Source organism: Odontesthes bonariensis, chromosome 15 (assembly GCF_027942865.1).
Source record: "Odontesthes bonariensis isolate fOdoBon6 chromosome 15, fOdoBon6.hap1, whole genome shotgun sequence".
In the NCBI taxonomy this organism is placed as follows: domain Eukaryota; kingdom Metazoa; phylum Chordata; class Actinopteri; order Atheriniformes; family Atherinopsidae; genus Odontesthes; species Odontesthes bonariensis.
Genome location: NC_134520.1, coordinates 17,115,177 through 17,142,896, shown reverse-complemented (window position 1 = coordinate 17,142,896; position 27,720 = coordinate 17,115,177). Strand labels below are relative to the sequence as shown.

The window sequence follows — 27,720 nt, the reverse complement described above, 5'->3', positions numbered from 1 at the left end:
TCTTGTGTTGTTTGTAGATTAACCTTTTTACATGTGGGTATGACAAATGGAAAAGCGAGAGATCGTGTCATTTTAATAGTTAGAAAATCCATTACCGATTACAGATAACTAAATAAGCATTACTTTTAGTCTACAACATGAAATATTAAGTTTGCGGCATCAACAACTGGCGACAACCTACTAAGGGCTAAAATATTTTGGACTTCAGGCACTGAGGAGTCAGTGAGAAAAGAAAACTTTAAGTATCAACCACAAATCATTTTCTCTGGACACAAGACACATTCAGCAGACTACTATTTCAGCCTGAGGAAAAGTCACTCTTTGATGTTTTCTTTAATTTCACAAAATGAGATTATTCTTACAACTATACACATTCTGCATAAATAATCCAGTGTGACATTTGGAAAGCTAATGATAATCCTGAGGCACAAAACATATTACTTATAGTCTGTCTACAATCACATACAAAGGCAGGACTCTTTGATTGCCCCACTCTTGTATTTCATTAGAGCCCAGGTGCTGCTGGCCCAAGGGGCTGTTAGAGAAGTGTATTGATGCACAAAGGGGTGTGGATGAAGGGGAAATTTGTTTGTGAGAAACCTGCCAAGCAGAGTGAGCTGAAGATATCTTAGGCACCACATAGCTCGTGGCAAAACCTTCTGCTGTGGTTGGTTCTGTTGCACTCAAATCAAATCATACAGTTAAATCATAAAGTAAAAGTTTCTTAAAGTGACGCATGCTTTTAAATTAACAATATGTTTGGTTTTAAAACAGACTAATGTTGATGTGATAACAAGTCAGAACTGAATAACAACTACAAAGGAGGAGTTGTCTGTTTGTTCATAAAAGTGGTTTATGTGTGTAGGTAGGTGGGAGACAACAGGAATTAAAACATTAAAACACCCCTAAACAACTGCTTGAGCCCTGTCGAATAACTCTAAATTTCACGGTGGAATTTGGGCACCGTGGTGCGACACACCCGTGTTATTTTCAAGACAGCAAATGTGCATTTGTGTGAGTCTGCCTGCGTATGATACCTGCATGAGGCAGCAGCCTTCTCCTTTAGCGCTGACAAAAAGGCCTGTGGGGATACTAGGGATCTGAAAAATAAGAGAGACAAAAGAGAGTCAGAGGGGGCAGGGAGAGGTGAGTGAGTCATTTATCAAGTGAATGAATGCTGTAGGCTGCTGCACTGCCACTAGTGGCTCCCTGGCTACGAACCAGAAGCCCTTAATTGCCCCCAATTAAGCTGACACCACTAATCATAGAAGAGAAACATGCCTAGCAGAGAGAACCCACAGGACTCTCACCTGAACTGCCTGGGCTGTCTGATGGAGTCATTTCACCCGCACAGCTTAAGTAAAGGGCGATCTTCCCAACACTTTCAAGTTTGTTTTATGAGTGGGCAAACAGGCCAGTAAAGCACAGTTCCTAAATCAACTGACCAACGCGGTGCTTTTGGGAAATCCAGCCCAGGTGAGCCTGGTTTGGTTTGGCAGTAAGAAAAAGGTGCTGGCTACTGAATAAGCTGAACATGAAAACACATAGATTACTGTTTGATGCCAGACTGCGACTCTGGTACATAAGTGCTCATCAATCACAGTAATCAAACATTTCTAAATTGCATATAAGGGCAGGGGTTTCTGTGAGCTGCAATGTCCCATGTGAAGAGCTGGTAATAAGTGGAACTGACAATTCATTTTGATAAAGAGCTGTCGACCAAGGCAAACATTTTAGAGGCATAAGCATGCCAAATTGGTTATATCTTATAATATATAAAAGCCAAGGATTAAATTTATTCCACATTTACCTTGGCACTCTGAAGGAGTTTCTTGTTATCCCTGTTTAGTTCAAAGGTCTCTTGGAAGTCCAAGTTGGTGGAGGCGAGTGAGATGGTGAGGTTTACCCGTCCCACATAAGACAGGATGGCGTACTCTGACAGAGCATGCAGAGCCACGCAAGTGTCCTGGAATGGGATTTTAAGACAAGTCTTATTGAGTTTTGGGATCAATACAGGACGTTATATTTAGAAGTTACAGCTTATCTACGACATAATCTGAAACTGAATTATAAAAGAAGATAAAATGTACCCTGATCAGCCGCAGCATTAAAACCACCTCGTATGCTGGCATTTACGTGGCTGTTACTTTGTTTCCTGTCACCGACCTTAACAATTTCTGCAGAACAGTCACACCTCACATGTGGCAGCTGCTCTACAGTAGCAGCCTCCCCAGTAAGAGGTGACTGTACCGTGAAAAAATTGTGTAGGAAGAGCTCAAAGAACACCACAAAGAGGTGTTCAAATGGCCCCCAAACCCCCCACATACCAGTCTGATGGGATCTGATGGCATTTGTGGAAAGTAAGCCCAATCCACAAAGACCCTACCCCACAAAGGACAGGGCCAAAAGGATTTATTTATTCCTAACGTCCTGCTACCATACACTCCGGGATGCTCTTAGATGTTCTTTGGCGACATCCAGACTGGGCAGAGGGGGATCTACTCAATATTAGATGGTCATATTGTTATGGCTAATCAGAGCAAAGACTTTAAGTTAAAGAAAAATGGCCAGAAAAAAAGGGTACCTGAGTGGAAGAGAAGCCACCCAAGGCATTCCTTTGTTGGGAGAGCCATTTGACCACAGGCAATGCAGAAGCCACATCCCCCAGCAGCGTGTAGGTCAGAAGACCGTATGCTGTCATCTCCACCTCTGCTGACACCACTGGGATCAAACAACAACTGACTTTGAAGAGCATTGTCTGGAATCTTTTTTTTTTTTTTTTTAGAATAAAATACGATTTTCAAACACATAAAGATATAAGGAAGCAATTTTTATCTATCTGCTGACTTTTATCGAAACAAATTACTCGTTCCGTCAGCTCCCATGTCTTGTAATTAACAGATACCTGACTGCGAGAGGCCATCGCTGAAGCCCATGAAAGTATCTTCGTCGGTCACAGTGCTGCCGGTTAGACTCCAGTGCGTGAGTCCATCTGCGGAAACAAGCATGGTAAAAGCTTTGTTGATTACTTTATCAAATCCTGAATGACTCTATAAACAATTACACAATCAAGGCCTGTGCCTTTATCGTATTTGGAAAATTAAAATCAATGTGATCAAATAAGAGCATTTTTGTATTGACACATCAGATTTGATTCTGCCAAAACTTGCAGAAAGCGTGAGGCAAGATGAAGAGAAGGAAATGGCCAAAGGAAACCAAGAGTTAGATAAGAAACAGAGGGGGCAAAGGGAGCGGTGCACTGAACTCCTGCTGAGAACTTTAGTGCTTTCTTTAAAAACTGTTAATGTCCTATAGCTTGTGCTTGTGCACCCTCCGGTTTCGGGCTGTAACTGTAAATCTCACTAATGAAAGAGCATCTCTGTCCATTTACGTCAGTTCTTTGTAATTCTTGGCATCCGTTCAGCTGTTTAACTTCACACTTTGTATTGCTGACGACCCGATGATGTGAGGTGTCGAGTGTGAAGCTGTTCAACTGAGCCGTCTTGAAAGGCGCTCTTTGTAGCAAAAAAGGTTAAAACATGAAAAATATAACCACAGGTATCAACAGAATAAAAATTTAAAAAAAAGCAATACCAATGATGTAATACAAAGACACCTGTGTACTATGCAGCAAAGATATACCACTCAAGATCCTTTGGGAAACTGAAATGTACTGTAATACCACTTTGTACCACTAAATGGAACATGGGTCACCATAGAGTCTAGTCTCCCTTAGAGCCAACAGCGCAAGAAAAGGAGGATGCAGTAGCCGGTGTTGGCAGTAGCACATGAATAAACTGGTAACAAACAGAGCATAGAGATGAGTAGAATTCAATGAACACAGAACAACAATGTCTGAAGCTTTTGGAAAGCAAACATCACCTTTGTCACCAGCCCCTCCTAAAAAAAATACGTTTCAATGCAGAGAGTTGAAACGTATTTTTAATAATATTGGTATTGCTTTTATTTGCTGGAGACTGGTTTTTGGGTAGTAAAGGACTGAAATCTGATGCAGAACTTGCAACTGGACCTGTAAATAAAAAGCTGGTATTGTAAACATTGTGGATATACTGTATCTTATCTTGTAGCTGTAACTTTTTGATGTGTGTGAACTACCTCAGAGGGCCAGCGGCTGGTTAACAAGAACGTTTCTTTTGCGTCGATAAGAGGGAACACATACAGTGTTAGTATGTTTGTGACCACGTTTCAGCAAAAAAACTGAGATCTAACTGAATCGTTATAGTACAAAAATAATACTATCAAATGATAAAAATTAAATAAATAAATACAACTAGAATAATAAAACTAAGACTGTAAAATAATAAACTATACAAATGAATGTAAACCGTGTAAAGTTAGCTGTGTTATCATGACTGGTCAGCACAGTATTAGCAGTAAGACCAAAATTAGGGTACACTTGTTTTTGTCATTTTTTGTCATTACGGTTTTTTTTTTTTAGGAAAATTGAAAGGACACAATCATGAATTTACAGAAAACACAAGTGATGCGGTCATAATTTTTGAAGATCAAGTGACAAATTCACCTTTAATATTTTGGCTCCTGTTGTTTGACCTCACAGATGATGTCACACTTGGCATCACAAAACAATTTTGTGTGGCTGCAGAGATACATTCTCTACATTTCACTCTCCTTGCAGAATGTTCCTTTTCTTTCTTTCGTTGGTTTTGCTGTTACAAATACAACATCTGGGTATGCTCATCGCCTATTTGTACATCTGTTATCCAGGTTGCTGATATCTCACCGAATGAAACCAAAGGAGAATAGCAATCATGTTGCTCACAGTGGTGTGTGGTGGTACCTTGTGTGATGGCCATGTGGTTGAGGCGGCGCAGAGCCAGCGGGGCGTAAGGGCTGCGTAGCAGAGCCAAGGCGTACGCAGACAGTGCAGTTGTGTAGGGATCGTCAGCAGAGTATGTGTTGCTCTCCAAGAAATCCTTGGCTTTGGCCACTGCCACCTTCTCCTCCTGTACCAGAAGTGTTCATTTTCAGTCATCAATTGCTTACAAGATGCAGCAATGAAAGAAATTCCAACTGTGGAATCTCTGGATCTGAATGCCAGGGCACATTTAAGTGTCCTACCATTGATAATTTGCCTTTAAAACATGGTATCCCTTGCTGCAGCAACTTACTTCCCAATTATTTGCACGAGGTGGCTTTGGTATAATTTTTATGCACACACAATCGTTGCCATGAACTTATTTGGCGTTCAGCTCGTTCGAGGCTGCCCCGTCTAATTGTACAACAGTTCTTTTCTGGGAAAAATTCAGTTGTTGAATAAACATTAATTTCTCCATCAAAAAGTTGAGAGTTGACTTTCATCTGATGCAGATGTGGCCTTCCCTCTCATCTATGAGATGATAGGCCTCCAGAGCCACTCACTGTAATTGCAGCAGTCATCTTTTAATTAAGTGAAATTGGAAGGGAGATAGAGGCACTGCTTTGAAATGATGGATACTTTTTCAGTCTTTATCAGTTGTAAAAAGGCAGATTCTCGGAAGAACCTCTTATGGAGTAGATAGCAGAGCAAAGGGGGAGAGACAGATGGATGCCGACAAGCCAGAGAGAGCAAATGCGAAATAAAGAATCAACTATTTGGACAACTGGAGAGCAAAGACAAAAACAATCAGAGAATTAGAGGCTTTAATGTTTCAAGAATGCATAGAAGAAGCTGAAGATCGTTATTGCTCCTTTGAAAACGTTTCTTTTTTATCTTAGTGAACACATAAACATTGAGGATGGTGAGTATAAAGATAAAAAAGTAATACACTATATTTATCATTTATCTTTAACTTGTCCGTGTTGTGTACAACTGCCCCTGTATCCCTTTAATTGCCCCCTCCGGGGACAAATAAAGATTTTTGAATTGAGTCGAATTGAAAAAGCAAAGAATGTAAAGGGAAAAAAACCAAACAAATAGAAGAAACCGAAAATCAAGAGAGGTGTTTTTTTTTTTTTATGGGTCTAAACTGTCTCTGCATGTCAGCCGAAATATTTTGAGGTAGTTCAAACGTGATTAGACGTTACATTAAGAGCGCTGGGGCATAACAAATTTGAGTGGGCTAACTGCCAGCACATTCATCTTCACAACCATCTGGAATGCAGTGATAAGTCCACACATGACCCGGGCTTGTCTGATGGACTGCAATTTTTTTGGAGTGGGACAGGTAGCACACCAGGGGTTTATTCTTATGACGGATATTTCATTTCATAATAAATAACAATTCAAAACGATGCAACCAGTATAAGTGACTCATCAGGACCAGGAATATTTGAACTTGTTTTTGTTTTGAGCTGCCAAATTAAGCGCCATCTGTTCCTGTAAAAGCTTCCTTTTAGGTAGTGATAGGCACACTCTGCTGTGTCGTGTCGTTGGACATCTTACCTCTGTGGTTATTCCTGTCTCCAAGAGAGCTGCTACCACATAAGCTGTCAGTGAAATCTTCCCGTGGATCCCTCCCTGTGAACAAGATCACAAATTTGTTTTTGCTCAATGTCACATCCTAGAAAAACTCTCGGACTCGTTACGGAATATGCAGTCTGATACAGGTGGATATAACTAATTTTTTGTTGCAGTGCATAATGTAGTGAAAGCTGATAACCAATGTCATGACAGAATTTGTCCAGCAGAGCGACTTCAACTCCATTGTTTACAACAGCAGCACTACTGTCTGCAGCACATGTACTTGACAGCTGGTGTTATGGAGCCAAAACACATTTCCACAGTGGGCTGTTAACCAATCTGAGAACCCATCTCCAATAGTCTAATTACTATGCAGTCTGTACAACAGCCTGTACCAGTGAATATCTGAATTATGGGTAATTGATATTGGGGCCAAGACTTCCCACTTATCCAATTTCCCTATTTACACACACTCCTCTTAGTCATTCCCGCCAGAGATGGGAGCAGAGGAGGCAAAGCAACAGGCATGAATGAGACAGCCCCATCAATGAAATTTGATGTGACACAGCTGTGACATCTAAACATTTTTTGTTGCAGCTGCGTTTAATCATTTCTGTCAGATAACTATAGAATGTGTTTCTGACAACGTGTATATATATAGATATATATATATATATCTATATATATATCTATATATACATATATAAAACTCAGTGTACAATGTGGAATTAAAATGTCATGCCACCGTCATCGTCTTGATGCAGAAAAGACTTTGGCAAACGATAACCCAGGGTATTACAGCTCCTCTGGCAAGCCTCCTATCTACCCAATTCTCACTCCTGCAGGTACAGTTTATGAATTGACAAATAAAATATTTGAATGTGAGTAATTTAGGGGTCACAGGCAAGAGGACGGAGGAGAGGGAAAAGTTAGACTGATGAGATTCTTTGCTGCTATGTGTTATATAGCCAATAGCGATATTTATTTAAAGAAGCCAATAAATGGTTACTCTGTCATCAAAGCTGAGGGCGAATGTGTTCCATGTATTTTCCTTTCAGCCAGATGTTTACATGAACTCAACCAAAGACCATTTAAACATAGCTGGTTAATACTACCTGGACGAGAAATCAAAACCACAAAGCTCTCAGTCCTGACAATCTGTATGCATCCAAATGGATATGAATGCATGCAGGAATATCTGACAATATTTCAAAAGTGAAACATTTTCCCCTGAAATCTGTATTTTGCATCAGCCTGAAAAAGTCATAATCAGCGAGGCTCTACTTCTTGGCATCAATTCATCCACACACTCTCCAACTTAAAAGTCTTGGAACTGAAAGTCTATGAAGTGTTGATTCACTAATTAACTCAATACTTAACAAACTAAATCTAAAGAAAAAAAACTCCCCTTGCTCTCTGTCTACATAGCATTTTGACTTTTAAATGTGTTCCCTCTTTTTAAATGCCGAGAAAAGCAAACAACCCTTCAATCTTGCGTCCATCCAGGTCTACCTGCAGGTCTTTGTTGAGGATGCGTCCCATAGCAGGGAAGGAACCATCATCTCGCTGATGTCTAATGAGCCAAGACTTTGCTGCGCGGAGCTCCTCTGGATCAATGAAGATGAAACCACGAGACTGAGCAAAGGACTTCAGCACAAACGCTGTCAACCTAAAGGAAGGACAGATGGGAATGGAGGGGGGAGATGGACAAGGAAGAGTGAGAGCAAGAGCCTTAAAGAATGTACTGGCAAATTTCTCAAAATAGTTATCGTACTTTTTATGACTTTTGAAGACAATCACCATTTCGGTAGACTAAGGGAATTTTTCAACATGTACATGCTTTCAGTCTGTCAGCAGAGAGGGAGGAAGCCTAGAGAAGAACATAGATGGAGGCATGTTTTTGTATAAAAGGTCTGGTATGTATAGATGGATTTTGAGGAAGGGGAAAAAAAGAAAGGAATGAAGAGGGGAGGAGATGGGTGCGGCAGAGTTTGATCAGTGCTACAGGATGGGGCAGCTGCGCTCTTGAGAATGTGAAATTGAACATGAGCCAGTCAGTTTATGTTTCTAAAGGTTGTGAGCTAAAGATTACCCAAAAGCGTCCTGCAACTTATGCAAACACAAAACCCAGGGACGATGGTTGGGATTCTGGCTGGCCTGGGAGTGCAACTGAAAGTTTATGGGCCATGTTTTTAATGGGCCACAGTGGAGAAGAACCAGGGGAGCAACGGAGAAAGGCCAAGGTCAGCCCTGGGGACAAGGCTAAGCTAATAAACATACACTCATCCATAAACAACAGACCTCCCGGTAGTGGTCGAAAGCTGCAGTCTTTAGCCAATAACTGCTCAGTGACAGCAAGGCATTCCATTACAGCACCCTTGACCACAAGTGACTTATAAGATGAGGTAAGCTGTTTACCATGAGAGGAGAGAAAAACGAGATGGAAATGAAGGAATACACAAACAGGTCACACTTTAGTTTCCCAACACAGCTTATAAGTGAGATCATGATCCAAGAAAGGAGCACCAGCGGGGATGTGTAGGAAAAAGAATAGTACTCTCATAAACCAAAACATTAAATCTTCCCTGGTCGGATCCTGGATTTATTCCACCCCAGAGACTACACTGATGCCACAGGCCTGTTAGAATTTTTATAATATTAAGTAACATTGTGTCACTGGCTTTAAATGTTGGGCCTCAGGGAAAGGTACTGGAAAGAGTAAATGTAAGTCAGTTTGGGGAAGGAAGGAAGCATGAGGAAAGCTCACTTCCACCCCTTGGGCCCAGCCGAGGGTCCCCCTCTCATGATTCTCCCCCTCCTTAATTCATCCTCCTGTTTTCTAACTTCCTACCTCCAAGTTCCCTCTCTGAGCCACTGTTATCCAGCTGCACCTTCAAAGACTAGATTAGAAGTATTCTATAAAAATCATTACATCGGGATGCACCATGACAAAGCCTAAAGTTGACAAACTTTCAGAGAAATCTTGTGACTTGGAGAAAGTTTCTCTCAAACGTTTCAGCAGCCAAATTTCTCTGCAGGTGATGATATTGTTACTAAACTGTATTCACTATACAGTATGGTATGGTATGGTATGGTATGGTATGGTATGATAAACATACAGACCCTAGATGATGTTATATTTGAAACATAACCACATCTACAAAGAAGCAAAGTAACAGGAAAAAAAAAGAAGCAAGATTTGCTTGCAGGTTTGGCTCAGGAATGAACATAGAAATTAGGTTGATACAACAGCAGATATCAGTTCCTTCCATCTCTGGTATTCAGCCCCCTAACCCTGCTTATGCTGTCAGATCAGTCCATAGTCAGACTCAAATGCCATGCCAGCCTCAACATGTAAAGCCAACAACTAACACTGTCACTGAGAGAGAAATGAAGAGTGTCTGCACCGTTCTCCAAGACTATCAGAGAAGGTGAAAACACTGTCAGGTTTGTTAAAAGCCAACTGTTTAGCTGTGCTGCAATGTGGGACTGTGGGGGCATAAAGCAGTCTTTGAAATGGGGTTCCGTAAAGAGTCACTCTCACACTGAGCTGGTGTTTTTTAAACACCGTACGGATGTGCTGAGGAGTGGACACGGGGAGTGCAAAACATATCTAAAACGTCATGACTCCTATTAATGATAATAAAATACATAAAAATGGGAATAATGAATGCATTGAAATGCTAACCTCTGGTTTACAATTAACTTCAATCGCTATTAGGATTAAAAGGTATATTAGGTGTACTAGGGAACAAATACGGTCAATTAAAGACCTTTACAATGAAAACAGTCGAGTGCTTTAGCATCAATAACACTGAGGGTCGTTACATGGGTGCTGGCTACAAAACCAGCATCCCTGAGATGCCCCTTGAAAAAAGAACCAACTTCTCTCATAAAATACTAAGACAATACATTTTGTTCACAAGTTATGGCTGAATATAGACCTAGAAATAAAAAATAATGTGCAGATGGTCCTTTTGAAAATAGATCTAATTATATTTGATATGAATTGGGGCGTGACTGGCTTACCTGACATGCCTGGGGATGTATGTGAGGAACATACAAGCAGTTTGGAGCAGGCCGGCAGCGTAACTGACAGTTGAATTTGAGTCACCTGCATGTTTATGGAAACTTGTTGAAAACCCCCGAAAGATTTGCGACTGTCCTTTAAAACCTTACTTTCCGAATCTCGGAGTAACACGCAAGCCATGAGAGGCTTAACGCTATGCTTTTGCTGTACATGATCAACTTTGCACTGTTTTCCTCACAGTTGTGGAGTCACAAATACATACTGGATATACAGTGCGTATTTGTGATCTCATTTCACAGCTGTGAGTTTCAGCTAAAACAAAGTGTGCTCTGTTTGCGCCAGTTAATGTGGGTAATTTCACAAAGCGCTGATTCAGTAAACACTGCCCAAGGACACTTTGACATGCAAAGTTTTGAAGCTGGGGATCCAACCAGCAACCTTTCGACTGACGTATGAACACTGCCTCTTGAGCAACAGACACCCGTCTGAGCTGGAGTGAGAGCTGGTAGGCCTGTATGGTAACACTCCATGTAGTGTCAACACCCTACAGCACGGAAGACGGCAAGTACTGTACAACAAACCACTTTTGCCAGTCGTTGTTCATTCGGAATTATTACATCCTGTCAGTTTCCACTCCAATACATTTTTACATGCTGGGAAACATTAACACAGAGTTACGGCTGCTTTTAAGCAGGCAGTAAAAGCACCGCTGTACTTATGAACTCTGGAGCTAAAACAAAGCTGGGCTTGTTTTGGATGCAAATGTGTTGTTGATTGATTCATAAACCCACACTTGTTGCCCGTAGCGCCAAGGAAAACTCCAAACTGCTGCTTGTCACATTCTCATATCCTCTCGTAGTCATCAGGTGAAGAGTTCAACCTTTTTGTGGCAGTTTAATATTACCAACTACACCCCGGTTGTGAGTCATTAGGAGGCAGGCATCACTTCTATTTTCTAAGAAATGTCAATAAAAAGGTAAGGAGCCATTTGGTGAGGTGGCTCCAGACAACCTATAACACTGTCTCCAATAGTGGCATTTAAAGCTTGTTTGTGAGGTCAAAGCAGTATGGGTCCGTTCAGTGGCTCGGATATGAACCCAGATTAACTGCAAATAAATCCAGACAACTTTGCCTGCCTCAGGGATCCAATTACGCAGTTTGTTTACGATTCTCTATCGTTTATATAACCTGCTGTTTCACAGTGTTAGCTCTATTAAATATCATAATACCCACCTCAGCTCATAAATTACCCAGAGGAATGCACATTGCTCCTGTGCCTCAAAATACAAGCAGAGAAGCCCCACTGAGAGGGTTGATTTCAGCTTAAAAAACATTGTGATAATTCATTCTGCCTGCCTGCCCCGACAACGTGAAATAAACACTCTATTCCCACATTCCAACAGGAAGAGATTCATTTTATCACACTGAACTCAGATTTTGATCCCAATCTCTCTGCTCTGGCCGGTAACCTATGACCCAGTTAAAGCCAAAGAATGTTGCTACAGCTAAGCATATCTTGGATGGTATGAGTTGTGTAAACTTCAACAACGAAACCTACAATGACTCACCACATACTGCCAGAAGAATCCCTTTCGCCAAAGGCACTATAGGATCCGTCCTGACGTTTGTAGGTCAGTTGTCTCTGGTAGCCTGGATAAGAACAAAGTGCATATACACTGTTAAGAAAAGACTCTGTCTCAGTTGAAAAAGAGCTCCACAGATGTCTAATAGACTGTTTGCCATTGGATAAATGTCAATTTAATTCAAGATGTGAAACTAGAAAATAAAGCACTAAAATGTGAACAAAACTTATTTGTTTTCTCGGCCTGTCATCCTATGGTACATAAAACAGGAGCCAGCTATATTTACAGTACATGTGGTGCAAACACTGTCACAAGCAGCAGTTCAACATGTGGTTTATTTGTACCCTTGAAATAGACTTGGGGAGCTGCCTACTTTGCCACATGAAGATCAACCTCAACCAAAGTGTTAAGAATAACTCAATAAATCACTTCCTGTTCAAGGTTAATGCCCAACTCTTACACATTCATCAGTAGGGTGGCCTAGAAAAGTCTGGCCAGGGTGACTGTTTTCCTTAATAACGGGAGATCTTGGTTAGGGTGCGAGGGGAAAAGTGAAAAAGAAAAAGTGAGAAAAGACGGACAAAAAGACCGGTCTTGGTCATTTGGAGTGATCCAGTTCATGATCCAAAGCAAAGTGCCGGACAGGCCAAAGCATATATGGCAAGAAATTCCACGTTCCATATCCATAGTCAGTAAACAGTCAAAGGAAAGAAAACTTTAACCCAGTAGTACCGACCCAAAGTATATTAAAAAAATAAAAAAAAACTTTTGACAACATACAGCTTGCCTATCATTATAAAACATTCCGTGCTGTCAGAAAGTGAGACATAGAAATGTTTTGCATGCCACTGAGACAGAAGTGATCTAGCTGTTGGGATTCTTGAAATGCTCTTGAAGAGCTAAACCATCTATCTTGTTTTTTTTTTCTGAAAGAGCCTTTTTGCTGAGTAAATGTAAATTCAATCATCTGATGAATATCTTAACCATTTTGTAACAAGAAAATAAGAGGTTGAATCAATCTGTTCTCAGTTTAATGTCAAATATAGGATTACTAATTCAGTTTTGTTCAAAAGAACTCGTCTAACTTGTAAAAACCAAAACGTTACAGTATTGGTTGGAGCCACTGTAACTCAGCTAATGAAAATATATCAACATTTCTAACCCCTAAGGAAATGTTAAACTTATTATGAGAAGACTTATCTATTTCTAAGGCTTATCAACCAGTCTAACTTTAACCTACCAGGAGGAGGTAACAGTGACTGTGTGGTCTGTGACTACAAGCTGCTGCAAAAGGGAAAAACACAGCTGGATTCCAGTGTTTGACCATGATTTTACCTTGAAGCAGGTAGTCAGTTGCCTCGTTCTCCACCTCGGGACTCAGTTGCCTGGTCTTCTGCAAGTACTTCAGGACAAAGACGTTAGGGGCAAAGTGGATCATGTTTTGCTCACCACATCCAAAGGGCAGCCTCAATAGCTTGTCCAGGTTATTCAGAGTTGGTCCCATGACATCCCCTTTTACAGGTGTGCAGGTACACACATAGAAACAAACATTAGTTACTCACACTTCCAAGGTTTTGTATGTCAGTGCCATTGTGATTGTAGATAAGAGTATGATGGAAATAACAATTAATATCTGCAGGCATCCAATCATAAATCAGTTTACCGATCATAAATGCAGTGGCCTTTTCTGATCCAGGCACCATGTTCTGTGGGACACCTAGTGTGAAAGCTTCATTGTGGTTGTCATCGGAGTCTTCTTTCCTCCAGATCTTGAACTCCCCCACTGAGCCCCAGCCTGTTGAGAAGCCAATGTGTTGCACCTGCATGGATACGCACATAAAGAAAAATAATTAATTTAAAAAAAATAATCAACATTTCAAAATAATTGGTAATGTATTGCAACTTGTATACAGATACCACAAAAGTGTCAAACCTGTCCTGGGAATTGGCCTGCCCATTGAAGGATGATGGATTCATTGGATGGATGTAAACCATGGCCAACCTGGAGAGAGAAAACACAGTAAAGCTAAATCCCAACATGTCGTAATTGTTTTTGCTTGCGTTATTTTATTTTTTGGTCAAACTTTCAACTCCTGTGCCCTTTCAATCAACTGGTAATGTTCCCTTACAGCTGGTCCTTCTGCCAAGTGTTGCCCGTGTGATTCATGCACCTCCCACACAATCACCAAACAAACATTCAACAGACCCATGTAGAGCACACTTTCTCTCTGGTAAAAGAGAATAATTTCATAATCACATTTAACCAAAGACCATGCAATTGAGAGCCCCACAGCTAATCCATCCCAAAACGCCATCGTTCCCCGAGAAAATAAATGAACTGTTTGGGCTGTAATATGCGGGCTTTTAATTACTGCCTTTGATGAATGATGCAAAGCTAATGCTGGGGCTGAGGCTGGGAAGCAGTGTGCCAGCCACTGACTGCGGTGTGAGCACCAGGCCAAGGTTCACCAAGTGTCCTCAGTGACATCAGCTTGTTAAGCATGACCTTACGGGGAGGCACACCAGTAAATGTGGCGCCAGTTCTCCTGACACACAGACCCCATGGCCTGCTGAGCAGTTTTCACTCACATCTCTTTGTGTCAGAGCATACGCCAACCCAGCGGAAAGCAAGCATTTCATCGTTTTTCGCGGAATAGTTTATTGCTAAATATAATGACTTTGTCTTCTTACCTGCAACGTGCCTCCACTCCAACTGATCCAGAAACTGCGGAACTCGTCCCAGGATAAGATTCCTGGAGTCGGGACACTGACCAGGGGGTCACCCATTTTTCCCGAAGAAATCCAAGACCGAGTGTTCTGCCTTCCACCTAATACAATCTCAAGCATTTCTGCACTGTCATGGGGACTTGCAGAGAGGGCAAAATGGGCATCGTTGTGGGTCTTCACTGCCACCACAAACTGGCTCATCTTGGCAGGTTTTTTGACATACTGATACTCATACTTGTTAGGGGTGGAAATGTGGATCCTCTCTGAGGATGAAAACACAAAATACACCTCGTTTTGTAAAGTTAAGGAATGAAGTTAAATAATTGCACCACGATAGTTATGAAATGTGATTAGGGACAAGACACGCATAAAATTATGGCATCTTATTAGCTTGAAAACTTTGAATTGGGATATGATTTTAAAGACATATATTTGCACTGACCATTGGGACAGAAGAAAACACTGTAGGTGTATTCTCTGGGCAGGCCCTCTGGCTGCAAGCACAGTGAGAGAATGAGAAAAAATGTCAGAAGGAAGTGGCAACGAGAAAACTCACACAATATGTTGTGTTAAATACTTAAATATATAAAGACAACATTCCCTTCCCTTTTTTGCCACTGATCAGCCCTCTTACCTCCACCAGGACAGTCCCGCGGACGTAGTCCATGCCAGTTGGGATTCTCCTTTCATCAATATCATTACCTAATTTGCCTGTCAGAAATCCATCTGAACAGCAGCTTGGTGTGCTATAGGCAATAGCACGAGCTGTCAAGGTAGCAGAGAAAAGAATCAACTTTCATTCGAGGAATCAATTCTGTCATGGTACACTTTATGATAATGTCCATGTGACCCCGAGCAAATTGCCTGGTGCCTAAAGAACCTTAAAAGATTTAGTTTTTTTTTTTTTTACACACACGGAATGAATCGGGACAACCCGTGTTTACCACTACATAGTGTCTCATCTGTAAACATATGGGAAATGAGGAAACCAGTTGCTAAACCCTTGAGAGGAACATTGTCTGATATAGGATTCAAGCTGCTAAACAGTCCTGGGTGTCCTGGGACGATTCAGCATCTGGACCCTACAAACCCAAGCTGTTGTTCATTCTATATAATTTCCAGCACCGATGGTGCATTTCCAGATGTGCAAGTTGCCAGTTTAATGCTAATGCACACCCCATACCATCAGAGATGCAGGCTTTTGAATTGAGTGCTGGTGATTTCCGAAAATATTTTCCAATTTCGATTAGTCTAAAAACACAGTATAGTTTTTCACTTTGTGTTGAGGAACATTTTTCATGAAACAGTAAAATGTCTCCTTTTCAACATTTGATGGTCTGTTCTTTTATGAAATCTGCAAATTACCACGTTCTGTTCTTATTTACATTTTATAAAGCAACCCAGCTTTCTATGGAATTGGACTTTTAAACATGTAACAACAATATCATATTAAAACAATATTGATATTAATCTTGTCAAATGTGCGCTTGAGGTGTCAAATATATCTACTGTTAGATCTTCAGTAGGCTATGTACCTAATGCAATCTGTAGACATTAACATACATTACACAGGGCAAACATGTCTGTGGAAGAACACCCAGTTCTCTTGATGGGGAGTACATTGGAAATGTGGCCTTGTGCCAGTGGTGTCTCTTTGTGTGTGTGTAGTGAGAAGGAAACACAAGGGGCCAGGGAACTATGAGTGGGGCCATGGGGGGCCCATTGACCGCCACTGACCTGCAAACTCATCAACATGCCACTGAATGTCACAGCGCAGCTCTGGTTACTCCCCCACTGCTGGCCTGCTTTGTTTGCACATGCGCTCGGGAGGGGACTGTTTGTAACCTTGGTGGGTGACCAGATCACACACAGCTCGGCTGCTTGGCCAGCAGAGCCCTACTAAGTCAAAGACTTGCCTTTTGTGAGGCATCATACTGAGGGGAGCTACGTCCTGGCGAAAAGCTATTATTGTTTTGAGGAGCTACACCACTTAGGAATTCAAATAACGCTATTTCCATGATGCAGCACGATCTAATCTGCCTTGTTTACATAACTATCAAATCCTTTTCTTACAGAAAACGCTGACCTGTTTCTCTGTAAAAATGTGACAAAAACTCCAAAACTTAAAATAGTCCAGATAAATCTTTTGTCATCTTTTGCTAAAGGTGACAAGTGGCCTGACCAATTGACCTTACTTTGCCCTATAACTCCAGTATAAGTGTCTCAATATTAACACAAAATATGAATTGATGTGGTTGATAAACACATTAAAGACTCAGATAGTTAAAGTCAGACTCCAGTAGACTGCCCTCTGAGGCTACCTGTGATGTTTACAGGTCCCAGTTCGGAGAAAGACAACACAATGGATGTAGGAGTAGCCTCTCCAGGAGCAACACACTTCTTTCTGGTAAGGTGGTGCTTTCCAGGATGGCCAATAAACTTGATGCCCTTTGGAACTGACACTTTTACATGAACCTGTGAAAGGAGAGGAGAGGAAGACACAAATCAGCGGCAAATGATCTCCTCTGACAGCCTACAATGACATCATATCTGCTAGGCCCTCATATAGCGTGTTTCCTCAAAGCTCTGAAAGCGAGGGAGAATTTTTAAGTCACATTGCGAATTTTCCATGCTGCCTGACTCATGCTTCTCGGGCTCCCTGAAGGATTAAGTTCCACTCATCGTCCAATTTTCACAAGGCTCAGTAATGCAGAGGAATCTTTTAACTGTTCTTTATCTGCATGCCACAAGTCATAAATAACTGAGCAGAAAATATAGGAATCACATGTTGCTGGGGTGGACATCAAAGGGAGGGCTATTCTGGTTTGCATATTCACCAAACATGACATCAGGGCAGCACACGCACAGGCCATTTAACAGGCTCATCTGCAAACATCATGATGTCATCTGTATGGCGTGCAGGATGGACCCATTTAAGGCCAGGATTGAGCTTGGAGGGCTCTTCAAAGCGAGTGCTGAAACATACTTCTGAGCTAATATCACATCTTGACATTACAGACCTACACTTCCTTTGAAATTTCCAACACATCTGTACCACTGGCCCCACCTGAGCCAATCTACTTTCCATAAGAATCCTTCACTTGCTTATTGCAATGTTGACACTATCTCAGTTCTGCTAAATGCAGAAATTACAAAAAGCCCAAAGATCACCATTGGTTTACATCATATGTTTGTTAATGTGTCTCTAGCACCTGGAAGATACTCTATGCTTCTCTTTGATCTGTAGTCTTCACATTAAAACACTCAGACCTTCTTTTAAACTCTCTCAATTATAAAGTTTAGTAAGATTATGGATTTTATGTACTAACTATTATAATTCTGTCCAAACAAAATGCTTTGTTGTCCAAGTCTGTAAACATGGCATCCATTTCTTGCCTCTTTAAAGTGGAGGACCTTGTGTTTTCTTATGGAGTATTCTCCCATAAATCCTCCACAGTACAAAATCTTGGATTTGATCATAGTTATCATAGTATCTCATTCATCTTCTCAGACAGACATTTAGGGATTTGAACTCAGCTCATGTTCACACAGAAATTCAAAGTGCTGAGACTTGATATTTGCTTTTATTTTTGAATGCCGTAGTTTGTTCACTCATAAACCCAAATTGTTTAAATTCCATTCATGACTTTGGTGAGATATAGACTGAATGTTTGTCTTCGGATAAACAAGAAATTCCAGGTTGATTTTGTTCACTTGACAGTTATGAATGCCACAGTGATGCGGAGTACAAAACCTCGCCACATACATTTTTGTGGAAGACATATAATTGTGGTCCAACGTTTACTGATGTGTTCATGGCCTCCTTGGCAACGTGTAGCTGAAAATAGATAACTTGTCCTTCACTAATAAATGACATCCCCCCTTAAAAAAACAAAAAAAAAAACAGACAGTACTTTGTTTGGACCACCTTCACCTTAGGAAACATCATGCATTCACCATGGCATCATATGGATAAGCACATGTAATGTCACAATATTCTTTCTGACCACAGTTGCACTCAATTTTCACCGAGATCTTGTATAAACAATGGGAAGGTTTGACCACATAAAGTATTTTCCAGAAGATCCAAAAAATTGTCACTGTGGTTCAGAATTGGACTCTTTGGTGGCCAAACTATGTGTGAAAATGATGTCTCATGCTTCCTGAGCCACTCTACAATTTCAATTCATAACCCACCAAAAACACAAGCCAAGCCCTTGAACTGAACTCAGTGAAATAATACTCCTGCCATCTTCAGGTACACGATTCAGTGTTGTGTAAATTTTGTTTATGAAGACAACCGCTCATCAGTATTATTATTGCACATTTGCTATGGAATTGCTTGCTTCCTTTCATCCATAATCTTACCTCAGAACAGGTGGGTAGGTAGTTGTAGACAGTGAGGGGAACTTTGGTCTGCTCCCCTCTGATTAAGCTGTAGGGCAGCGTAAAGTCAACAAAGAAGGACTTGAAGGTACGAAGCTCCGCCCTCTTTGCTAAACCCAGCCCCTTGTCTTCAGACAAGCCAACAGCTTCTGCAACCCACGTGGTGATTGAATCGGGCACGTCCAGCTGCAGGTCAGCTTCCCCAGTTTCAGCGCTGTCAGGTGACACAATCAGATGTAATTTGAGTCGCAAAATATGCCGGACAGTGACTTTAAAAGTTTTCAGCTACGTTTCGTGGTTGCATTTTAAAACGAGCAATAAAAAGTCACCTTTCTAGAAAGACAAGAAGATTGTTTTTATGTTGCTAACACCTGTCTTAACATCTGCCCCTATGTAACTACAGCAAACAAAAATGGATAGGTGTTAGGGGCAGACAGGTGTTGACCCAATCTGTTCCCCTGAGGTCATTCTTGGCAGCAAATACTTTATATTGGTCTTGGCATGAGTCACGGGCCATAATAAACTTCAAAATGTGCATTACGCCCTTCCTTTTGTCAAAGTTGCCCAATATTCACTTTAAAAGAGTTTCAAGAAAAATCAGAGCTTTGGACTTCACAGGAAATTAGGGAGAGCTGAAGCCCCATCCAAAGAAATCCAGCATATGGAAATCTATGGGCAATTTATTTATATTGGCTGAAAATGAGTGGAGGGAGCTCTTGAGAAAGTATGAGTCCGTTCCAAGAATAAATAAGGCCGCTTCACAGCCAGAGGGAGAAATGCTGGATGCTGCTACATGATGGAATACCGTCTTTTTCTCATGCGGTGTTGCCTCGCACCTTTCCTCTCTTAAATCCAAACGTCCATCCTCTCATAATCACTATTTTACCCTTGTTTCATAATTCTTCTTACACTTCAGCTGTCGTCTTTCATCTTCTGCCTGCCTACCTCATGCTCTTCACTGTACTTCTCTTCCTGTTGTGATTTTATCCTCTTGATGCTTTCGTTTGAGACTAATTCACATGAGAAGATATCTAGCCAACAGCTATGTACACACAAGCAAGAAAAGTGCTTCTACAAATGATTTAAATACCTGACGTTGAGGCAGTGCCATACCCATGTCTCGGGGAAAAATGTGCGTTTCCGCTTCTCTGCTCTATAACCAAAACACAAGCAGACATCAGGATAGCAGTACAATTGGAAAATGCATTATCTAAAAAACCCTACTGACATACTTTAAGTCACATCATGTGTTCATCACTAGAATTAGACACATTTAGGGCACTGAGGAATGCAGGCCTAAAACACATGCAAACAAAAGAAAGTTTCTTTTGTCACGTTTTTACTCATGCCAGAGACCTTATTCAACCCAAGGATGACAAAAACAATAAAGTAATGGGATACAATTTTGGGATCTTGAAGTAATAATTGCTTTCTTATGGGCCTGCTGCAAAATGTATTGTTTTCAGTAACGCACATGCTTATATTACTGTGTGTGATTCAGTAAAGAATCACAGTAAAATTTCCTCAATAGTAGCGACTTGTTTTCTTCCATCTAACATTAAGTAGAGTGGGGTAAGTGCTGCATTCAAGAGCACTATTTTAAATCAACCTACTCAGACATGTATTTAGTTGAATACATTAAAGAGCCCATAAATGCACGGTGCTCAGAAGCTAAATATACGCTCCCACTTGCTCCCTGTTTAGCTTTGTTGTAATCTCTAGATTGTTCTAACCTTTTCTCTGCAATTTCTATTAGTACATTCAAATATGTTAGAAAAAGACAAAATAATTTGGCATAAGAATTTTTAGTAAATCACACTGGTGATTTGCATCTTAGGCGTTTTGATGCTACTTTCATTGGCAACTCAGACTTTCAATTTTGCGACGAAGAAAACTCCACAAGGAAACTGATTTCCAGAAAATCCGGGTGTGTCATCACAATCCTTTCTTTATTGGATAAAAAAGAAAAAGTATCTTTCACTTAAGTGAGCTGGTTATAACAGGCTTTTGAGGAAACCATCTTTGTAAGCTATCGACTTTGATGTAATGCTCCTTTTTCCCTTTTCAAACCGTGACCTGCCCCAAAACCACAATATTTTCTTTTACATTTAAAAACCCACACATCACTAATGCCCAGAGACCACCTCTAACATCTCTATAGCAGGTTGTCTACCTGGTTGTGGGGTGGGAGTACATGGCAGCCACTAAGGTGGAGGTGTGTGGCTGAAAGGCAGGAACAGCCTCATCTGTGTACATGCCTCCGCTCTGTCGGTGGTTTAAACTCACCATATCTGTCATCACCACCAACCCTGTTTCCTGTATTAAACATACAGAGAAATAAACACACATACACTCTAAGGCAAAAATATATATATTTTTTATCCCTGTAACATTGTTGTGGGGTGTTTAATTAAGTTTGTGTTCTCACTGTGAAAGCAAAGCGGGCATCCTTAGTGATGTCCCAGTGCCATGGGAACACAGAGGACCGTCTGCGTCTCTTTGATGACAGTCCAGGCCACCAGAAGTGTCCGTCGTCTTTTGGAATGCCAAAGACATCTGAAACATCAAATTCTGCCAGCTCTTTAAACACCTGCACAGTCAAAAGACATTGATGTAAACACAAACACGATAATTCACACAAATTCAACTTAGATCAGTCAAAGATCTGTTGAGAGGCCATTAATAAAAGTAAAGTCATTTAAATCAGTCATTGGTCATCTACACTTAAAGCTACAGAACGCTTTAATTCATTCAACAGTATAAATGTTAAATAAACTACAAATATCAACAACCTTGTCAGGACTGAGCTGAAACCCAGGCTTTAACAGGTAAAGACTCTTGTCCACAGTGGCCACACAAACACAGGAGCCCCTCTCAGCCCGGACATGCAGGGTCATTGGGTCCCCTGGCATGGACTCATTCGATGACAGAGAAACAGACACCTGCACACAACATCATATTCAAAAGATAATACATTCAAATATCAGCAAATTCATCCCCCATTTTATGTACAAACTGTTGCAAATGAGTGTTTTACCAAACAAAGTTTCAGTTATTTGACTGCGCTAGCTGGCAGTGTTGGCTGACAGATGCCAAGTGGCAATTTGGCTGTCATCTGGAGGATCATCAATCTAATAGTTTTAAGTAGAAAGATTCGGTGGAAAACAAACATTACAGAGAGTGGGAAAAACTGCAGCCTTTAAAAGAGGGAGGGATGGTGAGAGTCAGCCATTAGCTTTCACACATCAACACTATTTTTCACCAGCACACAGTCACAAATTAGCCCCATTAATCGGTTCCGCTGCCCTCCTTTCACCATTCTGTAACCTGTCATCCTCTCCTGTCATGACCCCACTTATCTGCCTGCGGCCTGCGTGGTCGCTGTCTCATCCTGCCCACACAACCCCCTCCACAGACATTCACACACACACACACATATACACAGTGTTGTAAGGGCATACCAGAGAGCTGTAAATACTTCAGGGAGTTAACTCCACCTAATTCAGGCAGGAACTGGGGAGCGCTCTCAGGCCAACACAGCTGTTTGTTTACAGCCATTACACTGTGGTGTAATGGCTGGTGAATGGATACTTAGGCTCAGCTCCAAAATGTATACAGAGAGTCCACCCTTTCTCCGGATTTTAATAAATACTTTTTTCTAACAGAAATAAAACTCTTTAAGCAGTAACGTAAATGTGTTCAAGGCTTCAAACACAGCAACAACCCTGACATCTAAATGTGCTTACCGATATTTTTTCTGGACAGATTCAATGAAAACAAGACAAAAAAACAACCATTAGATTTATGGACCTGGTTCTCAAACTCGGGCTGAACAGAGATCTGCAGACTGTCTGTGACTCCCTCGCCGTTTTCCCTCACGTAGTAGACCAGTAGGCGGCTGAGGGGCGCCATGCTATGACGAACAGGAAAACGTAGATAAGACACACAGCTGTCCATCTCGGCCTGGGAGGAAGAGCCTGCAGCACCTGGCAGAGAGAGAGAGAGAGAGAGAGAGAGAGAGAGAGAGAGAGAGAGAGAGAGAGAGGAAGGTGACAGGGGTGACACACTCTTCATGAAGACTTTCTGGTGCTCTGGTCCTACTGAAGGCTACTAAAGACACCAGAACACTGTACAGAACCTACAGAAAGGAAAGCAGTGTCACATCAAAGGATGGCTGTTTGATGCTTCAGGGATGTGCTGGTCTGCTGACGACTATGAAACCAAAGAGTAGGTTTAGCAAAGGCTTTTCTGCGCATCTGTTTTCTTTTAAAATCCACTAGACAAAGTTTGTGGCTATAATAACAAGAGATCTATCCACATACTTACCCAAGGCAGAGGGAGGGAGGTGGGTAGTGTGGATATTCTTATCAAAGGTGATTGTAGCCCTTTTTCCTCGGTGTGAAGCCGTCGAGTTGGCTGGTTGTTTGCCTGACAGGACAATGTTTCCCCTGGATGCCACCTCATAGTGCAGGGTGAAGTTACAGGGGCAAGTAGATTTGAGGGCCACTTCAGCCTCTTGGCCAACCTATGCAAGACAAAAACATACAAATGAGTTCAAGACTATATGTAGTATAATCTGAACTTGTGATGCCTTTTTAAATGATCCAAAATGCAAGAGATAATGCAGCATGATTCAAATTTCCAAATTTAGGCCAAAGAAACAATCACAAACCGTAAGAGGGGTGCTTGGGCTCTGGATCTGGATGTGACACCTACTTGGAGAGTACCAGCTACTAATGGACAAGTAGCTTGGCAAGTACTGGTCTCCCACTGATCTACCGTCAATGGATGTCACTTTGGTCTACTCGAGAGCAAAAACAACACATTCTAAAATTTCACTGATTTGACTTCAAATCTGTTATTCACATAAAACAAACAGAAACTACTGTTACTCATCCACTGACCTCAAGCCAGACATACTGAGCAGCTGTAGGGATGGAGGGGATCTCAAAGGTGGCTTGGCCATCCTTGGAGATCAGCTCACTGGTGTAGACGTTGTCCTTTGGAGTCAGCTCTGCCTTAACACGTACCCTCACCCCGTCAGCTGGGCTCCCATCGGGATAGGTAACCTCAATCTAAAGGGCAGAGAATGAACCAACAACAGGGTCAATCAGCAATGTTAATAGTGAGACACAGCCTAATTTATTGTTAGTAACCAAATTATAAATATCAAAAAGATGCTCTTAAGCATGAAAACACTTTTCTGTGTTTCCACACAGTAGAGAAGTAATATCTGTAGTCTCACCTTCCCTTTATAAGGCAGACCAGGCTTGAACTGTTTACGTGTGTCTTTTGAGTATTTGATGTCAATGAGCTGTTTGTGAACAGGTGTGGAATCATCAAATGTGGTTTGCCTGCTTCCGTCGGTGCTGGTCACTGATGCCCAAATGCTAACCGTTCCCCTGAAATGATCAGCCACATCCAGTGGCATCATCTCCTTGACACAAAGACTGAAATTTGCGGAGCCTTTAAGCTGAAAAACCCAAGAAAAATATTCAGGCACAGTTAGACGGGTGTAATTCTCCTGGCAAGGCTTAGAAGAACAACAATATTTGAGGAATTCTGCATGACAATTAGGATTAAAGGGATAAAGAATCAATCAAAAATCTTACTTCTGATTATGCTTAGAAGTATCTCATGAATGCTGAATATTCTGAGTCAAGATACCCGTTGACTCTGTGTTAAAAAAAATAAATAAAAAAAACACTGACCTCCAAAGTTTTGAGTACAGGATGGCCCATCTCATGGCGGTAGTAGCCGACGCCATTTACGGTCATGTTCACAGTCAACTTCCCCATCACTGGCTTCCCAAACGTATACCTGTAAATTGTTGACATGTCAGGGTCTAACATTGAGATCATATTCATTTTTATTGCAGATACAACAAAACAAAGTCCCGACCAAAGACAGCATTGAGGTTTTTCTGTGTTATTATGCCACAATATTGCATTTTATGTGACCCACCTGGCTGTGACAGTTGCTTGCTCGCATGAGTTGAGATCACGGATGTAACGGGGTGGATCAATCACCAACTCAAACTTGGGCATCACTGTGAGACAAGCAACAGAATATATTCCTTCTTTTTTAATGTATTACAGTATATCCCATCCCATACTCCATATCACTGGCCTTCACCGTGTTGGTAATCAATGATATATCATCATATTGTTTTTAAGTGTTCCCTAAAAATACCCTATAATTAACTCTGAATCGCCTCTCTGCTCAACTGAAAGATATCTTAACAATGATAGATTTAAAGATGGATAACAGGGCTTGTAACACAGATAAGAGAAAAACAAACACTAACCACTGAACCACAAGGCGATTTAAAGAACCTACAAGTTAAAAACACATTAAAAACAGAGTACTGTCAATGAACAGCACCTTTAACTGTTACGCTAATAGCTTCATCTCTCTATCTATATAGGCGCTCACCATATTTCTGCACTTCAAACGACTTGTTGTAGGTGTGGCCCTGCACCTCCACAAAGATAAACCACTCTCCAAACACAGGCTGGTCAGACAGCGGGAAACTCATGTTCACAATACCTAAGAGAGAGAAAATTGAGTTAACACAGTCAATAGATGCCTCATACTGATTACCAAATACTGAGTGCAATGTACTGTACACTCATTATCTGACAGTTACAATGGTTACTTCATCATTTTCCAATTATTGAAACACTGCATTAAATGCTAAGCCCACGCAATGATGACATGAATACATTACAGGAGATGTGGCTTACCACAGCAGACATATTTAAGCTCCTCCCACTGTACCATCCTGGATCCTCTTGGATCCTGTAAGATCAGTTTAAGAAATTACAAACCCCTTTAGTTGTTCATTGTATGTTATCACTGTTACATAGTGGCATAGTCATATATTCTATCCATCCTCTAAACCTACTTTATCCCGCATGGGATCTAAAAAGGCTGGATCCTATTCAAGCTGACACTGTCACATATTGTAAATGGGGAATTGTGCATAAGAGTCCTCAAATTTAACATTAGCCTGATAAATGGATTATGACCACTGGCAAAAGACCTCCTCGTGTAACACGTATGCTTAATCTAAAAAGCTTTTCTGTTGTTGTTGCTAACTTTTCATTACATACAGGTTGCCCTAAGCTACTTATGAAACAGAAGCTTGTTATTTTCCTCACGAACGCCTAGAGATCTAAGAAGATCAAGGAAGAGAAACAATAAATGAGCATAAAGGTCAGCAAGAATGAGAGAGGGATGACAGCATGTATAGGGTTGCAGAGGGACTGATGAGAAGAGAAGAGAAGATTCCTTTCATGTTGTTTATCCTTATACTATTCCTAGGAGCACCCTGTTATCTAGGTGAGCTGCCCTGACTTCTGCTCTGTAATCTCCAAACAGGCTGGGAATTAAAATTGCCACTGTCCCCTCATGGACGTGGCTCTGCCAACCCTGGGTGGTCCCGCCAGTCTCTACTCACCAAAATATATGCTTCAATCTGCAAAAAATTAGAAAAAGAGAAAGATAAGTACAATACTTCATGAATGAGATCAAAACTATGAAGCCAGCAGAGGATCCTTGGCTTCATCCGAACGCATCAACCCACTCTTTGCTTTTCTAACAATCACCTATCTGCTAAAGTGAGTACCGACATTTACCTGCAACACACTTTTATAGCTGTAAACATCAATGAACTATGTCCGCACAGTTACACTGTATATTTGGAGCCACTGCAAACATTCCAGGAGAAATTACTACAACTTCACCTCTGTAAATAGATGACTGTACATTTCTGTGCACTCAGGGTAGAATATAAATCTTCACTCTACGCATTAAAGTTCAAAAAGTATGTTCATATCAAATATTATGGCAAAGACATTTAAATATACCAGTAAATATAACTGCTGAACATTCAACATATGTATTTTCTGCCATCCAAACTACAGATAAAATGACTTGTTTCACTATCAATTACAGAGGGGGATGCAGCATTAATGACTTACACATGAATTCAATTTAGAATTACCTTTTCATTCACTGGCCTCATGTCAGGTGTGACTGTGTAAACATTGATGAGCACTGAGGACAAAAAAGAAACAACATTGTAAAGAAAGTAAAGCTGACCATAATCCTTTTCTCATTAAAACCATAATGCTAAAGAACAATAATATTGATTAAATAAAAAACATCACTGCAACATAAGATAAAAAGTAACTGCATTCATTTGATGGACTGAAATGCTGCACTATAATATCTATCAAGATCACATATCAAAGCATATGTGTATTGGTCTGCAAGCTCAAACCCAGACTAAGCAAATAATTCTCTGCATTTCCGTGATTAACCGATTAACTACCAACTGCACAATGAGGGAACCTTTTTGTTTGGGTTTGTAGATGGGTTTGTCAGTCTGGATGAAGACAGCTGTGCCCTTGCTCTCCACAGTGACAGTGGTGTAGTTGTGGAAAATGTAACCTCCCTCTGTGAGGTGACGGTTCCCCCAGACCTTTAGATGGGCCTGACCCCTTAGCCCAGAGGGAACCTGGTGGCATACGCACACATGCATGAAAGAAAAGTCAATACAGAATGGG

At 41.1% G+C, this 27,720-nt stretch overlaps 1 protein-coding gene across 2 annotated transcripts in view; it reads right to left on the bottom strand.

The window, feature by feature from the left end:
• The window catches only part of cpamd8 (C3 and PZP like alpha-2-macroglobulin domain containing 8), a 44,251-nt gene that overhangs the window by 9,680 nt on the left and 6,851 nt on the right, over positions 1 to 27,720 (bottom strand). Inside the window, exons 4-35 of one of the 2 annotated variants that reach the window (XM_075485254.1) lie at positions 27,506 to 27,671; positions 27,156 to 27,208; positions 26,610 to 26,627; positions 25,894 to 25,948; positions 25,583 to 25,696; positions 25,112 to 25,196; positions 24,859 to 24,967; positions 24,393 to 24,620; positions 24,052 to 24,222; positions 23,820 to 23,948; positions 23,474 to 23,672; positions 22,958 to 23,124; positions 21,940 to 22,089; positions 21,576 to 21,737; positions 21,321 to 21,463; positions 20,238 to 20,300; positions 19,130 to 19,361; positions 17,083 to 17,236; positions 15,396 to 15,526; positions 15,204 to 15,255; positions 14,726 to 15,024; positions 13,968 to 14,036; positions 13,698 to 13,854; positions 13,370 to 13,546; positions 12,020 to 12,101; positions 7,934 to 8,090; positions 6,404 to 6,478; positions 4,820 to 4,985; positions 2,906 to 2,992; positions 2,585 to 2,721; positions 1,811 to 1,966; positions 1,038 to 1,100 (exon numbers count right to left, since the gene is read on the bottom strand). In XM_075485254.1, coding sequence (XP_075341369.1) covers positions 1,038 to 1,100; positions 1,811 to 1,966; positions 2,585 to 2,721; positions 2,906 to 2,992; positions 4,820 to 4,985; positions 6,404 to 6,478; positions 7,934 to 8,090; positions 12,020 to 12,101; positions 13,370 to 13,546; positions 13,698 to 13,854; positions 13,968 to 14,036; positions 14,726 to 15,024; positions 15,204 to 15,255; positions 15,396 to 15,526; positions 17,083 to 17,236; positions 19,130 to 19,361; positions 20,238 to 20,300; positions 21,321 to 21,463; positions 21,576 to 21,737; positions 21,940 to 22,089; positions 22,958 to 23,124; positions 23,474 to 23,672; positions 23,820 to 23,948; positions 24,052 to 24,222; positions 24,393 to 24,620; positions 24,859 to 24,967; positions 25,112 to 25,196; positions 25,583 to 25,696; positions 25,894 to 25,948; positions 26,610 to 26,627; positions 27,156 to 27,208; positions 27,506 to 27,671 — 4,206 coding nt within the window. Of the gene's footprint in view, positions 1 to 1,037; positions 1,101 to 1,810; positions 1,967 to 2,584; positions 2,722 to 2,905; positions 2,993 to 4,819; positions 4,986 to 6,403; positions 6,479 to 7,933; positions 8,091 to 12,019; positions 12,102 to 13,369; positions 13,547 to 13,697; positions 13,855 to 13,967; positions 14,037 to 14,725; positions 15,025 to 15,203; positions 15,256 to 15,395; positions 15,527 to 17,082; positions 17,237 to 19,129; positions 19,362 to 20,237; positions 20,301 to 21,320; positions 21,464 to 21,575; positions 21,738 to 21,939; positions 22,090 to 22,957; positions 23,134 to 23,473; positions 23,673 to 23,819; positions 23,949 to 24,051; positions 24,223 to 24,392; positions 24,621 to 24,858; positions 24,968 to 25,111; positions 25,197 to 25,582; positions 25,697 to 25,893; positions 25,949 to 26,609; positions 26,628 to 27,155; positions 27,209 to 27,505; positions 27,672 to 27,720 lie in introns of both variants that reach the window. The other variant, XM_075485253.1, reaches the window with a different exon arrangement.